At 34.6% G+C, this 12,825-nt stretch overlaps 1 protein-coding gene across 1 annotated transcript in view; it reads right to left on the bottom strand.

The window, feature by feature from the left end:
* LOC129265470 (ryanodine receptor-like) overlaps positions 1-11,513 on the bottom strand; it is a 47,610-nt gene extending 36,097 nt beyond the window's left edge. The window contains exons 1-2 of the mRNA XM_064101372.1: positions 11,313-11,513; positions 4,961-5,068 (exon numbers count right to left, since the gene is read on the bottom strand). Coding sequence (XP_063957442.1) covers positions 4,961-5,068; positions 11,313-11,513 — 309 coding nt within the window. The remainder of the gene's footprint in view (positions 1-4,960; positions 5,069-11,312) is intronic.
* Positions 11,514-12,825: the final 1,312 nt, after the last annotated feature.

The raw sequence follows: 12,825 nt of genomic DNA, 5'->3' as shown, positions 1-12,825 counted from the left end.
CAAAGGTTTGAATTTTGAATACAGAGACTTTATAAAACATAAATGTATGTATAACTTGGTGGGTGTGTATTTTTGTGTGAGAGGAGAAATAACATCTTCTTATCTACCATGAATAAATTATCCATATATAAAAGGACAACTGATTTTGAATTAGCAATTTTCATTAAATTCAGCTTTTGGGTCAGCTTGGGAAAAAATACAATGGTAATTAAAAACAGTCTGAAGGCTTGAAAATCAAGTCACAAACATGACTGAATATAAAAAAGCTGTTGGACGCATTGAACTTCATTCACGAAGTAGGACATTGCCTTGTAGTCTCAAGCTAAACATCTAACAGCTCAAGTCTCATTAACCGTAATATCACACTTCTTGTGATATACATGCATGAATACATTAGAGGGAGAGACCATGGCCGACAGTTGATAGGGAGTTGCCATGGGAATACATCATCATTATCGGGATGCGCTGAGCTCGAACAGGCTCTCACAGTTATTTCACGATTGGCTTCGCACAAATCCCCTGCTGGGGCGGAGGCATTAGAAAGGTCTTCTCAGGATAGAAGGGAAACAAACTGAGATAGACAGTGAGTCCGAGAGAGTGAGTGAAAGAGGAAGATGGAAGAGCTTGAGGGGTAAGAATTCATTTAATATAAAGGAGGTAAATACAAAGAATATGAATCTAGGATAGATGGATAGATGGATGGAATGATGGATGGATGGATGTAGATAGATAGTCAGTTAGACAGATAGATAGATAGATAGATAGTTAAATAGATACATGTAGATGAATAGAAAAATTCCTACATAAAGACAAATAAAAAAAGGAATGGAAAGATAAAAAGAAAGATAAAAGAATAATGAATGTACAAGAAAAGGAAACAAAAAACTGAAGTGAAATAAAAGAGAAAACAAAAGATATTATAAATATGAAAAAAAATACTAAAGACAAGATAAATACCATGGGTTATAAAAGAAGTGGGGTGGAAAGACAAGATAAAATAGGGGGAGAGAAAGGGGGAGGGGGAAAAGGGTGGGATAAATATAGAGGAACAGAGATAGAGAAACAAGAAATAGGGGGCAAAAGCAACATAAGCATATAGATTGAGAGACACGGCAGAAACTATACATGCCTGAGGAATAAGCAATTGAATAATGACTGGAGAAACGGAGGAAATGGCCTTCCGATTTTGTCTGACAAATTTGATACCAGCTGCGCAGTGAAGCCTAAACTAATCTATGCGATTAACCACTTCAATGAATGCAGGTAAGAAAAATACTCACGCTTTGCAATCCACAGGTAACTCCAGTTTACAATTTTGTGTTCTCTTTCATTTGAATTATGATCTTGCATATGTATAAATTTGGATTCAAAACCAATATTTTTATTAGCTGGTGTTAATGGGAAACAGGAAACAAGAGAACAATAAACAAATCTTTCAACCAGTATAGTTAAATCCTGTTCAGAATATCATTTTCAAGGTTCATTACATCATTCACATTGGATATATTCAAAACCAGGGGGGGTTCACAAAGAGTAAAGTTTGACTTAAAGTCGCATTTAAATTTTAATTGCATGAATGATGATGTAGATAACACATCACTTCATTGGTAATATCATGCTAACAGGACTTGCACTACCAGGGGGGGGTGTTTCACAAAGATTCAAGTATGACTTAGAGTCGCTCTTAAATATCGAGTTGCATATGGTATGAAAGGCTTGGCTGCATTGGTCAGATCGTATCATGAGGACGCGCACTACTGCGTATCTATCAATAAGATCGCGTGTTGCGTATCATGTATGCGTCTGCATTTAATTGCGACTTAAGTCATACTTAAATCTTTGTGAAACACCCCCAGGTATCCATCAATCAAATAACCTATTGAATAACATGTGTATGTTGGCTCATGACTCTCATTGACACTGAACTGTATGTTAAACATCCCCCCTCATGCCCTCCCAGACTTGAATTAAGATATTTCAGGGCAAGGACTATGTATCTGACAATCAAAGCATCAAATTAGTTTCTTTAGTTTACATTTGCCTATCTGTGCCCGGTTACATTAAAAGATGTAATCAATTGTTCAATTAAGCACAACTGTAAGTCTATGGTGAATCAAGTACATTTTTCAAACAATCAATTGTAAATATCAATCATATCTCTTTGTGATGTGTCCCTTGGTGTATTAATAATTTGTCACGAAGATATCTTATACCGAATTAACATAGATAAAACTGCAAAGCCTGCAGGGCAATTTCACAAAATAATCAACCTTTCTGTACGTCTGATTCCCATTTTTCTCAGGTCTTACTTCACTTCATAAACTGACCAATTCATGGTCCTTTGAGAACATTACAGAATACAGACTGTCAAAAAACAAGAAATCAGAGACAGAAAATTTCATGAAGGTCTCACATATAGGGGGTCGGACGGACATATTTTATGGAATTGCCCTGCATTGGAAATGAGATGACTTTGTAAAATAGGCAGTAAGACCAAATGCAAACTTTAGTTGGGGGTGAAATAATCTTCAGCAGTAAAACAGACAGATTTGAGGTGAGATTGAACAAGCAAATACAATTACCAGACCAAACAAGCATCTTACAAGGTTGGATAATTAGACCAAATAGACATCTAAGAAGAGGAGATTAGACCAAATAGGGATCTTACAAGTTGGGATCGGACCAATAAACATCAAAGAATGGGGGATTAGACCAAATGTGTATCTTACATGGTATGATTACACCAAATAGGGATCTTGCAATTGGAATTAGACCAAACTGGCAAAATTGGAATTAGATAAAATGGGAATCGTAAATGAATAGACCAAACCGGCATCTAAGGTGGGATTATACCAAACTGTCATCTTTCAGTGTTAGTAGGATAAGAACCATTTAATATCTCTGAACAACATGGACATCTTACTAGGTGGGCTTAGACCGAACAGCAAATCACATTATTGTCAAATATTGTAATTCTCAAACTCTTATGGTAACATTGCAAGATGAACTTTAACAGTGTACATCCATATATGATGCAAAGACACAACAATATAACGCAATATCATATTTCATAGTATAAATCAATAATGTGCGACATTCTGATACCATGTATGTGCAATATGGGGACCAAGCCACTTACAGCATGATATATTACATGAACATATTTTCTGGGGCATGATAGTACTTTCACATCAGACCTAGATTTCAAGTATCATGGTCTACTTTTATGTTTTTCTCCTTTTGATGTATCTTCTCTTTCCTGTCTTTTTTTTTCTTTGAAAGAGTTTGCTATCCTTCCCTTCCCCTAAGAAACCATGCAATGTAGAAATTTACTTCCATAGGGAAAGAATAATGGTTTCACATCTGCAGTAGATTGCAGTAGATCTTATAAAACACAAATTAATGATCTGCTTAAAACACATACTACTATTTGACAATAACCATTATGATGTAAAAAAAAAGATTTCCTAAATAGTACAAAACAAAATCTACAAAATTCTAGATCATTTTGAGTGGTATACCAAAACATGTCAGATTCACATCAGACCTGGATTTCAAGCATCATGATCAATTCTAATTTTTCCTGTTCTTCATGATGTATTTGTTTAGTCTCCTTATACATTCTGCAGCATGTTGACTTATTTCTAGTAATTCTATTAAGGAAATGAACTTTTGCACGAAAATAATAGTTTTACATCAGCAGTAGATATCATATAATTTCAAATATAATTTCATATATTTCAAATTTGACATTGCCAAAAAATATTTACAACATTTTGGTTAGAACAACAAGAATGTGAAAACACTCAAAGATAATTAACAATATTCAGCAGAATGGCATTTTGACTACTTCATCATAACAATTCAACTTTTTTTACTTTCCTTAATGTGAATCTATACTGTGTAATTCCAACCCTAACCAAAGAAAATGAGAGTTGATAAACTCCACCCCCCTCACCTTCCACTCTAATCTCTCCCATCCACCCAACCCTAAGCCTATGGTTGATGGTTCTCCCAAAGTTTGCATAGCCCAGCCTGGCATACTCTCTCTATCTCTCTATCATTATTGTCACCATCATAGTCATTAATTACCATTTTCATCATCACCATGATCATTATCATCATCCTTATTTAAGTATTGCATGGAAATGCAATAGAGTCAAACATTTTCTCAAACACTGTAGCTTCACCCCTTTCCCCTCCCTCCTATCCCTTCATTTCCCCCTTCCCTCAGGGGAGGGGTCAAAGTGGTTCCCATCCAATTTAATTTGATGCAGTCTGCAGGGTACAAAGCTAGATTAAGGGTAAACTAAACACCTTCCACTTTCCAATTACTCTGAAGTGGTATAGGTGATGATAAAACACTGTTTCATTTCCATCAATGCCTGGAGGTAGACAATATAAATGTACATTCCCTTCTCAGAGCAAGAAAGGCTCGAGCCAAATATAGGTGCCTTCACACTCACCTAATAATCACAAAATAATTGGTATTTTCTAATCTTGGTCAGTTTCATAAAGAGTTACAACTATGGTAACTTTGCCATCATGCTAACTACCATGGTGGCAGGGCTCAGCAGCCAATCAAAATTAAGGTTAACAGTGGTAACTCTTTATGAAACAGGCCCCTGGTGTGCTACCATGATACGTGGAATGTTGTGGCCCAGTGGATTTTAATCTCCAGACTTTGAAAGAAAGGGTCGTAATTTCAGATCCCAACCAAAGCATATTTTGCTACACACCTATCTATCCACACTGTGCTGCACTCAACCAAGGTGAGGTGAAAGGATACCCAGTAAATTTTTTTTCCTTTAATGCTTTAGCGTCTACATGGGCGCTCAGCTACAGCCAGGATATCAATATACCATTGTTGTAATCTATTAAGCACAATAAGAAAGGAGGAAATCATTATTAACTAGACTCTTCGTGACTACACCCTTAGAATTATCAATGACAAACCTACCTGAATGGAAGCCTCTTCTAGTATACAGTTTCGATTGCCAAATCCTTCTGCTCCAAGGTGAACATGACCCAGTGATTGAGAGGAACATACCAGGTTTAGTTGATCACCCTGCAAAAAAAATATATCAAAGAGAGGAAAGATGGCTCATTGATAAGAAATTATTTAACTTTCTTTGAAATTTCTACCTATGAAATATAAATACCAATACAGGAAATGAACAACCTTCAGTTATGTGATGGAAATGTGCGGTGGATTGTCAAAATTGAATTTGATGCATAGAATGTTACTCTCTTTTAGTGAACTGTGAACATCAACATTTTCACATTAGATGTTTTAATCAGCATGAATTGGCATGGTTATTTCATCATTTAGTTATCACTCTGAGTCTCTGGCTGGGGGTATATACCAAAATGAGATAAAGAATATGCAAACTTTTTATCAAATAATTTGAGCAAACAACCAAGCAGCCAAAACAAAATGTTTTAAAATGTATTATATAAGTATATTATGTTCTTCACCTAAATCAGACTTGCCTGACTGCCAAGAAGAAGAAAAAAATCACAATAATGCAATTCGCCAAACTAATCACCAAACTCATCAGGTGATTAATATCCGAATTAACATTCATAACTGTGATTCAAATATCATATTTCAACTCAAACCTGGGACTTGTACATTCATGTAACTTACAATTTTTACATCTAGAATTCATATGTATATATTTAACAGCACATGTGTTTGCATAATTACATCGCAAATTAACCTCGGTCAAAGTTAACAATCAATATCATGTTCATGGCAAACATGTACACTGAACCTGTCTACTGAAGGTATACTGATTTTATGCAATCAAAGATCTCAAGAATTTTTTAACAATCTAATATGAATGGATACTATATCCATATAAAGAAAAACATGAGAAAAAAATAAAAAACAATGCTGGTCTTCAGAGCCACACCATTACTATATCATCTGAAAGACAAACTGATCAAGATCAGGCAATTTCCAGCATAAATATTTGAGAAAGTAAAACACTGTCAGTACTGGTCATGTCTTTGTCTATTGATATGATGAATGCATTCAATATCACATTCAAAACCATGTACATCTATCAGGCCTAAATGCACCCTAAATCACCAAACGATAAAAGCTCAATGAATATTCTGTTCTTTCTTCTCGCTGCTAAAAGCCTCCCCATATAAGTATATTGCTACGTTAGGGCTTTTAAGAAATACCTTGAAAAGAAAAACTAAATCAGATCACACTGAATTTGTACATGGATGCCAGTCTCAACTCATGGTACACTCATTATCTACAGTGCATTCAAATTATCATTTTCAACACCTAAATAAAATTTAAAAAAATTAAAATAAAAATGACTTAGTTCAAAAAGTTTCTTTCTATACTGTTGATCTACCACTGTAAGTCATGTATTTAACATGGCTTATGATTTTATGCAAATAACAAATATTTATGAATGCACATTTTTCCAAGTACCTTTGAAACTTATTACAAATGTGACCCGCATCCATGTGCATTTTTTTTTCATTTTCATAACTATTTAAAAGCAAGTCATCATGTTTGTCACAGGTAAGAAATTACACAGGGGCTTGGAGTGATTCCCCCCACCCAAAATGCTTAATGGTCAAGTCCACCCAAGAAAATTGTTGATTTGAATAGACAGAGAATAATCAAGCGAACATAACACTGAAAATTCCATCAAAACCGGATGTAAAATAAGAAAGTTATGACATTTTTAAGTTTTGCTTATTTTTCACAAAACAGTTATACGCTAAACTCATTGATGTGCAAATGAGAGAGTCAATGATGTTACTCACTCACTATTCTTTTGTTTTTTATTGTTTGAATTATACAATATTTCAATTTTTACAGATTTGACAATTGGGACCAACTTAATTTAACCACAAACTGTTAAAATAACTGTACATGTTCAGGGAGGAATAAAATTTTGTTCCACATGATGAGAAAATTTAATTTTTTCATATTTCATATAATATATCATGGGTGACGTCATCTGTCTGCTCATGCGCATACCGACCAGGGTGTGCATATAACTGTTTTGTGAAATTAAGCAAAACATTAAAATGTCATAACTTTCTTATTTTACAACCGATTTTGAAGAAATTTTCAGTGTTGTGTTTGTTGGATTTTTCTCCTATTATTCAAACCAACTTTTTATTGGGGTGGACTTGTCCTTTAAAAAAGCCCTAGGAAATGGAAAAGGAGCCCTGTAATTTTCCCATTCACTACAATGTTAAAGCTTATCCAACCACACAGATTTAGGCAGTAGATTGTGAAAAGAAGCCTCCCCAAAACAACAACTATTTTTTTGCCTGGTTTGTCATATTATGTATACACATAGGCCTACACGTAGTCATGTAGTTATCTTTTGCTGTTCACAAAAGTGTACACATCAACTAATACTAGAATTCAAAGTAGAAAAAATATATATTACACAACCCATCATAACCATTAGGTATGAATAATGGCAATAAAACTCCATGCCAGCAATGAAGAAAGGAAAGGAGGAATAATCTTAATAAAAAATGGTTGATTCTGAATCCCTCATGGAATCAACCATTCCTGCTTTTATCAGTTGTCCCTTCTCATTTAAACGAATACTTATGGGGGAAATCCTCAGAAGAGTTATAAGTGGTTTTGTAATTGATGTGTTCCTGCTATTTCATGAGATGTATTTAGCGGTTTTCTAAAGATGGATCAAATTAAAACGCCAACACCAAAACACAGATATTGTGCGATAACAATCAAGAAATTTTCAGATCTGACTTCAAGACATGCCACTGCATACTATTCTGCCTAATACAACCCAAGAATGACTAAATCACTTGGAGTGTACACCTGTGAAAAATTGAATTAGAAACAAGCTGCGGTAAAGTTTTATTTGTTAAAAAATGTTGATTGAAAAAACAAGAAAGTGAGTGTGAGCATCCAGCAACCTTATCATTTGTAAATTTTATTCAAATACTAAAAGGACATATATTACTTGTGAAAGTGTACATACTTTTTGATAAATTACAGTAAAGCACAACCCGATTTCCCCCATTCATACCTCTCTCACTCTCTCATTCTCCTACTCTTTCACAATCTCATTTCCAGAAATAGCCTATTTAAATACCCATAAATACTGGGAGCGACTTGTAAATGAACTCTGCAAATACTCATTAGAAAATGGCTTTCTGACGATGATTTATGATCTCTGTTTACATTCCTACACTCATCACTGACTGGCACAATGCTCTCCTGGGATGCAAAAATAGCTTTCATTAATCAGGCTGGTGTTTACATGTAATTCACTAACCAGTGAGGACCATAAATATACACATCCCTTTGAATTATTATAGATGGGGTGGGAATCAATTTGTTTTTCACATTCATGAACCCTGGAAAAGATGAAAGGTGATGTCTCCACCAGGCCTATCTCATCAAATGATGATATGAGTTTAAATCATCATTTCTTAGATTTGAAGAAAGAAAATGATTTAAAATGATTGTACACACAAAGCCAAATTATAGATAAAGGACTCAAAGCATAGTCAAAATATCTTCTTCTATTGTTTTAATATCTGTTTTTGTTTTGGTTTGGGCTTATTCATCATACAAAAAATCAAAACAATGTGTAGAGTGAATAAAATAAAATAATATACATGGGAATGTTAACATAATACTTTCAAAAGATACAAATGGATCACTCTATTCAAATCATTCAATAAAATGGCTCTCTTCTTCATACAAGTCAAATAATGTCAATCAAAGTAATTTACAATCATATCAGTTATTGATGATAATGATGATGACGATAATGCAGATATGAGATTCAAATTCAATTAGCAAACACACTACAAGTTCTCACAATACAAACATACTACAAAATTACAAATCTAGGAGCCACACCAGAATGGCCTTTATCTTCATCCAGGGACCTAGTAAGCATCACTAGTAATGTTTAAAATACCACCTTAAGCTGCTAATCGAACAATAATATTGGCCTGAAGATCACACAGACAAATACACTGATATTCATTTGAAGCACTACATGCAACAAGTTTCAATGGGATTTCCCCCAAAATCTTACAACGAAGACCCTTAAGAACTTCTATCATTCAATATCTTGAAAGTCTTCAATTTAATCTCAATTTTCACCAAAGGCGTCAAAATGGCGTGATACTTTCTGCCGAATGATACATCTGCTCCAGGAAAATTTGCCCAATGAGAACTAAATTTAGACTTAAGTTAATTTGATGTGAGGAGGTGATGAGCAATGAGTTTCATCCATTCTGTAATATCTTGGTCGAAGTTGCCTTGAATCACTGCTTGCGTAAGATATCCAACTGAGAGTAGTTTCATAAAGCTTTCATAATGTTACAAATGAATTTCAAGAAGCACTAAAGGGTGTCCAAAGTTCATCCTGACAAATTAATGAAGAATGACTGTATTTTCATTAATCTTATCTAAATTGTGATGAAAAATACAGCTTGCAATATGACAGAATAAATTTGTTGCAATTTCTCACAAGTTTTATTTGGAATCATATTGTGCATGAGTAAAACTACGATGAATGCCCTAAACAACTAAGACAATAAAGGATCATTTCAGGTGGTAGGTAGGAATGATTTTAATGAAAGAAACAATCCCTGCTCAGGACTAGAAGGATATTCAAATTTTATGTGAATCATAGATCCCTTTTTTTTTAAAAAGCTTATAATATCCTCAGACTTGATTTGATATACACATAGGCAAACTTGTCATTAATTTGACCGTTCTTCTTGCATCACAAGTGTTATGAAATAGAGATACATGTAGTGTTACCTCTGGAGTGCAAACTATGAGGTCTGGATTAATCGCTACAAATCATCAATTTGTGTAAATGGGACAATACATATCTATATGAGAAGTAAGGGTATATGTACATATATATAGGAAAGCATACAGTGTTTTCTAGGGCCTTTACAGAACAGGAGGAACGCCTCTGGCAGTCTCGCCTGCATTACGCCATTCAATACAACAGCAGTGCTGACTTTGAAAAACAACTATTGAAAAGTTATTTACAACAAAAAACCCACAATTCATATGAAAATAAAATACTATGTTCATTGACCCTAAATGACCTTTCACCTTGGTCATGTGACCTGAATCTCAAGCAGGATGTTCAATGATACTTGATTACCGGTACTCTAAATTCTAAGTTTCATGAATTAGATCTTCAACTTTTCAAGTTATGGTGGCAAGTAAGCAAATACCTCCAACATGGCCAAAGTTTGTTGACCCTAGATGACCTTTGGCCTTCGTCATGTGACCTGAAACTTGTACAGGATGTTTGCTGATACTTGATTGCTCTTATATCCAAGTTTCATTAACTAGATCTATAAACTCTCAAAGTTATGATAGAAATTCAACTAATTCCCCCAACATAATCTAAGTTCATTGACTCTAAATGACCTTTGACCTTGGTCATGTGACCTGAAACTCACAAAGGATGTTCAGCATACTTGATTACTCTTAGTCCTATGTCCAAGTTTCATGAACCAGATCGATAAACTTTCAAAGTTATGATGGAAATCAACAAATACCCCCTAACATGGCCAAAGTTCATTGACCCTAAATGACGTTTAACCTTGATCATGTGACCTGAAACTCACATGGATGTTCAGTGACACTTGATTACTCCTATGTCCAAGTTTCATGAACCAGATCCATAAACTTTAAAAGTTAAGTTATGATGACATTTCAAAAACTTAACCTTAGGTTAAGATTTTGATGTTGATTCCCCAACATGGTCTACGTTCATTGACCCTACATGACCTTTGACCTTGGTCATGTGACATCATACTCTGGCAGGATGTTCAGTAATACTTGATAACAATTATGTCCAAGACTCATGAACTAGGCCCATATACTTTCTAAGTTATGATGACATTTCAAACACCTTCGGTTAAGATTTGATGTTGACGACCCCGCCACCAGCGCAGTCGGAAAAGCGGCGCCTATAGTCTTGCTCTTAATGCAGGCGAGACAAAAACTAAGCCACACTTTTCCCTTTAGAAGAAGATGCGCCCCTGAAGTTTTATTCAGGAGTTCCTGTGATTTGGTTTGTAAACTGTAATACAGTAATGACAATGGATCCATTTACATGTACACTTTATTTTTTCTAGGATTTCAATTTCAAATAAACTCAGATCAGCTAAAATAATGGTGACCAGCTGAACATTAAGTTTAGTTTTAAACTTTGTTAATTTGAATGTAAAGCTAAAAGATTTATATAAAATATATCCTTAGAGTTAAAGATAAATCCAAAAAAGTTTTTCAGCACTACCATACAAGGAATAAGAAAGCCCTCAACTGGTTTTCTCTCTACATGAATCCACAGTGCTCTCTTTAAAGAGGCCAGGATGATGCCGATGATGAATGTGTTTTGACAAGCGGTGGTTCTCAAGGCAGCATCTTGCACGGCTGTCGCCACCAATCCCCATACCCATCCATCTTCTGCCACAATAATCGCTAATATACCACCCATTTCATCAATGTTCTGTGCCGTTTATTGCACATCATGTTTACACTGACTTCACATGAAATGTTGGAGTAATACCCGAAAAAATAATGTTTTCAAATTTGGAGGGTGGATGCGTTTGAGGGGAGGATGAAAAATGAATTCATTTTGATTCTCGCAATCAATCAAAGAATTGAGGGACCTTGATATCAATACAGGGACTCAAATTTAATGTTTAATTACATATGCTCCTGTGACAGTAGCTTTCTCATTGAGAGAACAAGATATCACTCTATCCTCAGGGTGTTTCACAAAGATTTAAAAATGACTCAAGAGTCACACTTGACTGCATTGTTCAGATCATGCCAAGAGGACACGCACTACTGCGTATTGATCAATAAGATTGTGCATTGCATATTATGTACGTGTCAGCATTTAAGTGCGACTCTAAGTCATAAATCATTGTGAAACACCCCCTCCCCCAATCCTTTTATGATACTTTCAAGATACTCTTAAGATACTTTTTTTTTTCATTACTTACTTCATATCTACCAAAGATATTATGTGAATTTTTAACTTAATAAATATCAGGAATGAAATTATTGTGACAGAGAAGTGTGCTTTTATGAGGCTAGATAGCTAGATAATTAATTTTTTTTTAAGTTAGCACTAAACTTTGTAACTAAAAGCATCAAAGTTTTAAAGAAAAAATTGGAAACACTGATATCATTCAAATGTGAGTAAATCATTTTAACTGGGCTTTATGACATCTATGCCCTGTTACACTATAACTGTTCAAATTAGTATTTTTGCTATTGGAAACTGTGTACAAAAATTCAATTAATTGATAAGATTTTGTTGCTATTCCAGTTCCAAGGATGCCCACATTGAAAAGACTATGTTGTTAAAAAAACAGCACAAGTTGGTGTTCAAAGAGTCCAACACCCTCAGATTTTAAATACACCATGGAGTTTGGTTTTAATATAACATCATAATGTTAATAAAAACAGAATAACATACATGTAGGTGTTGAATTGACACTATAATTTGAATACTGGTGTAAAATGCAGATCTGCCATCTCTGGGAATGAAAAATTGAAGGAAAAAAAAGGAGTCCAAATGGTGGAAAGCGCACTCATCGCAGCGCTCAAGCTGCATGTTAAGCTAATTCTATGCCGTAGTAATAATAGCAAGAATCAATTGATTCTAGAGTAATGCAGACCTGCCAACCTTCTTCCACAAAAAAGTATTCTTAGAAGGGAAAATAAGTACTTTTTGACAAAAAAGAGAGTATTTAAAAAAAAATTGTCTCAACGTAACAATCACTAGCCTGTTCTCT

This window comes from Lytechinus pictus, chromosome 7 (assembly GCF_037042905.1).
Source record: "Lytechinus pictus isolate F3 Inbred chromosome 7, Lp3.0, whole genome shotgun sequence".
NCBI lineage: Eukaryota > Metazoa > Echinodermata > Echinoidea > Temnopleuroida > Toxopneustidae > Lytechinus > Lytechinus pictus.
Note: the sequence above shows the minus strand (reverse complement) of the source record. Positions and strands in the feature narration are given on the sequence as shown.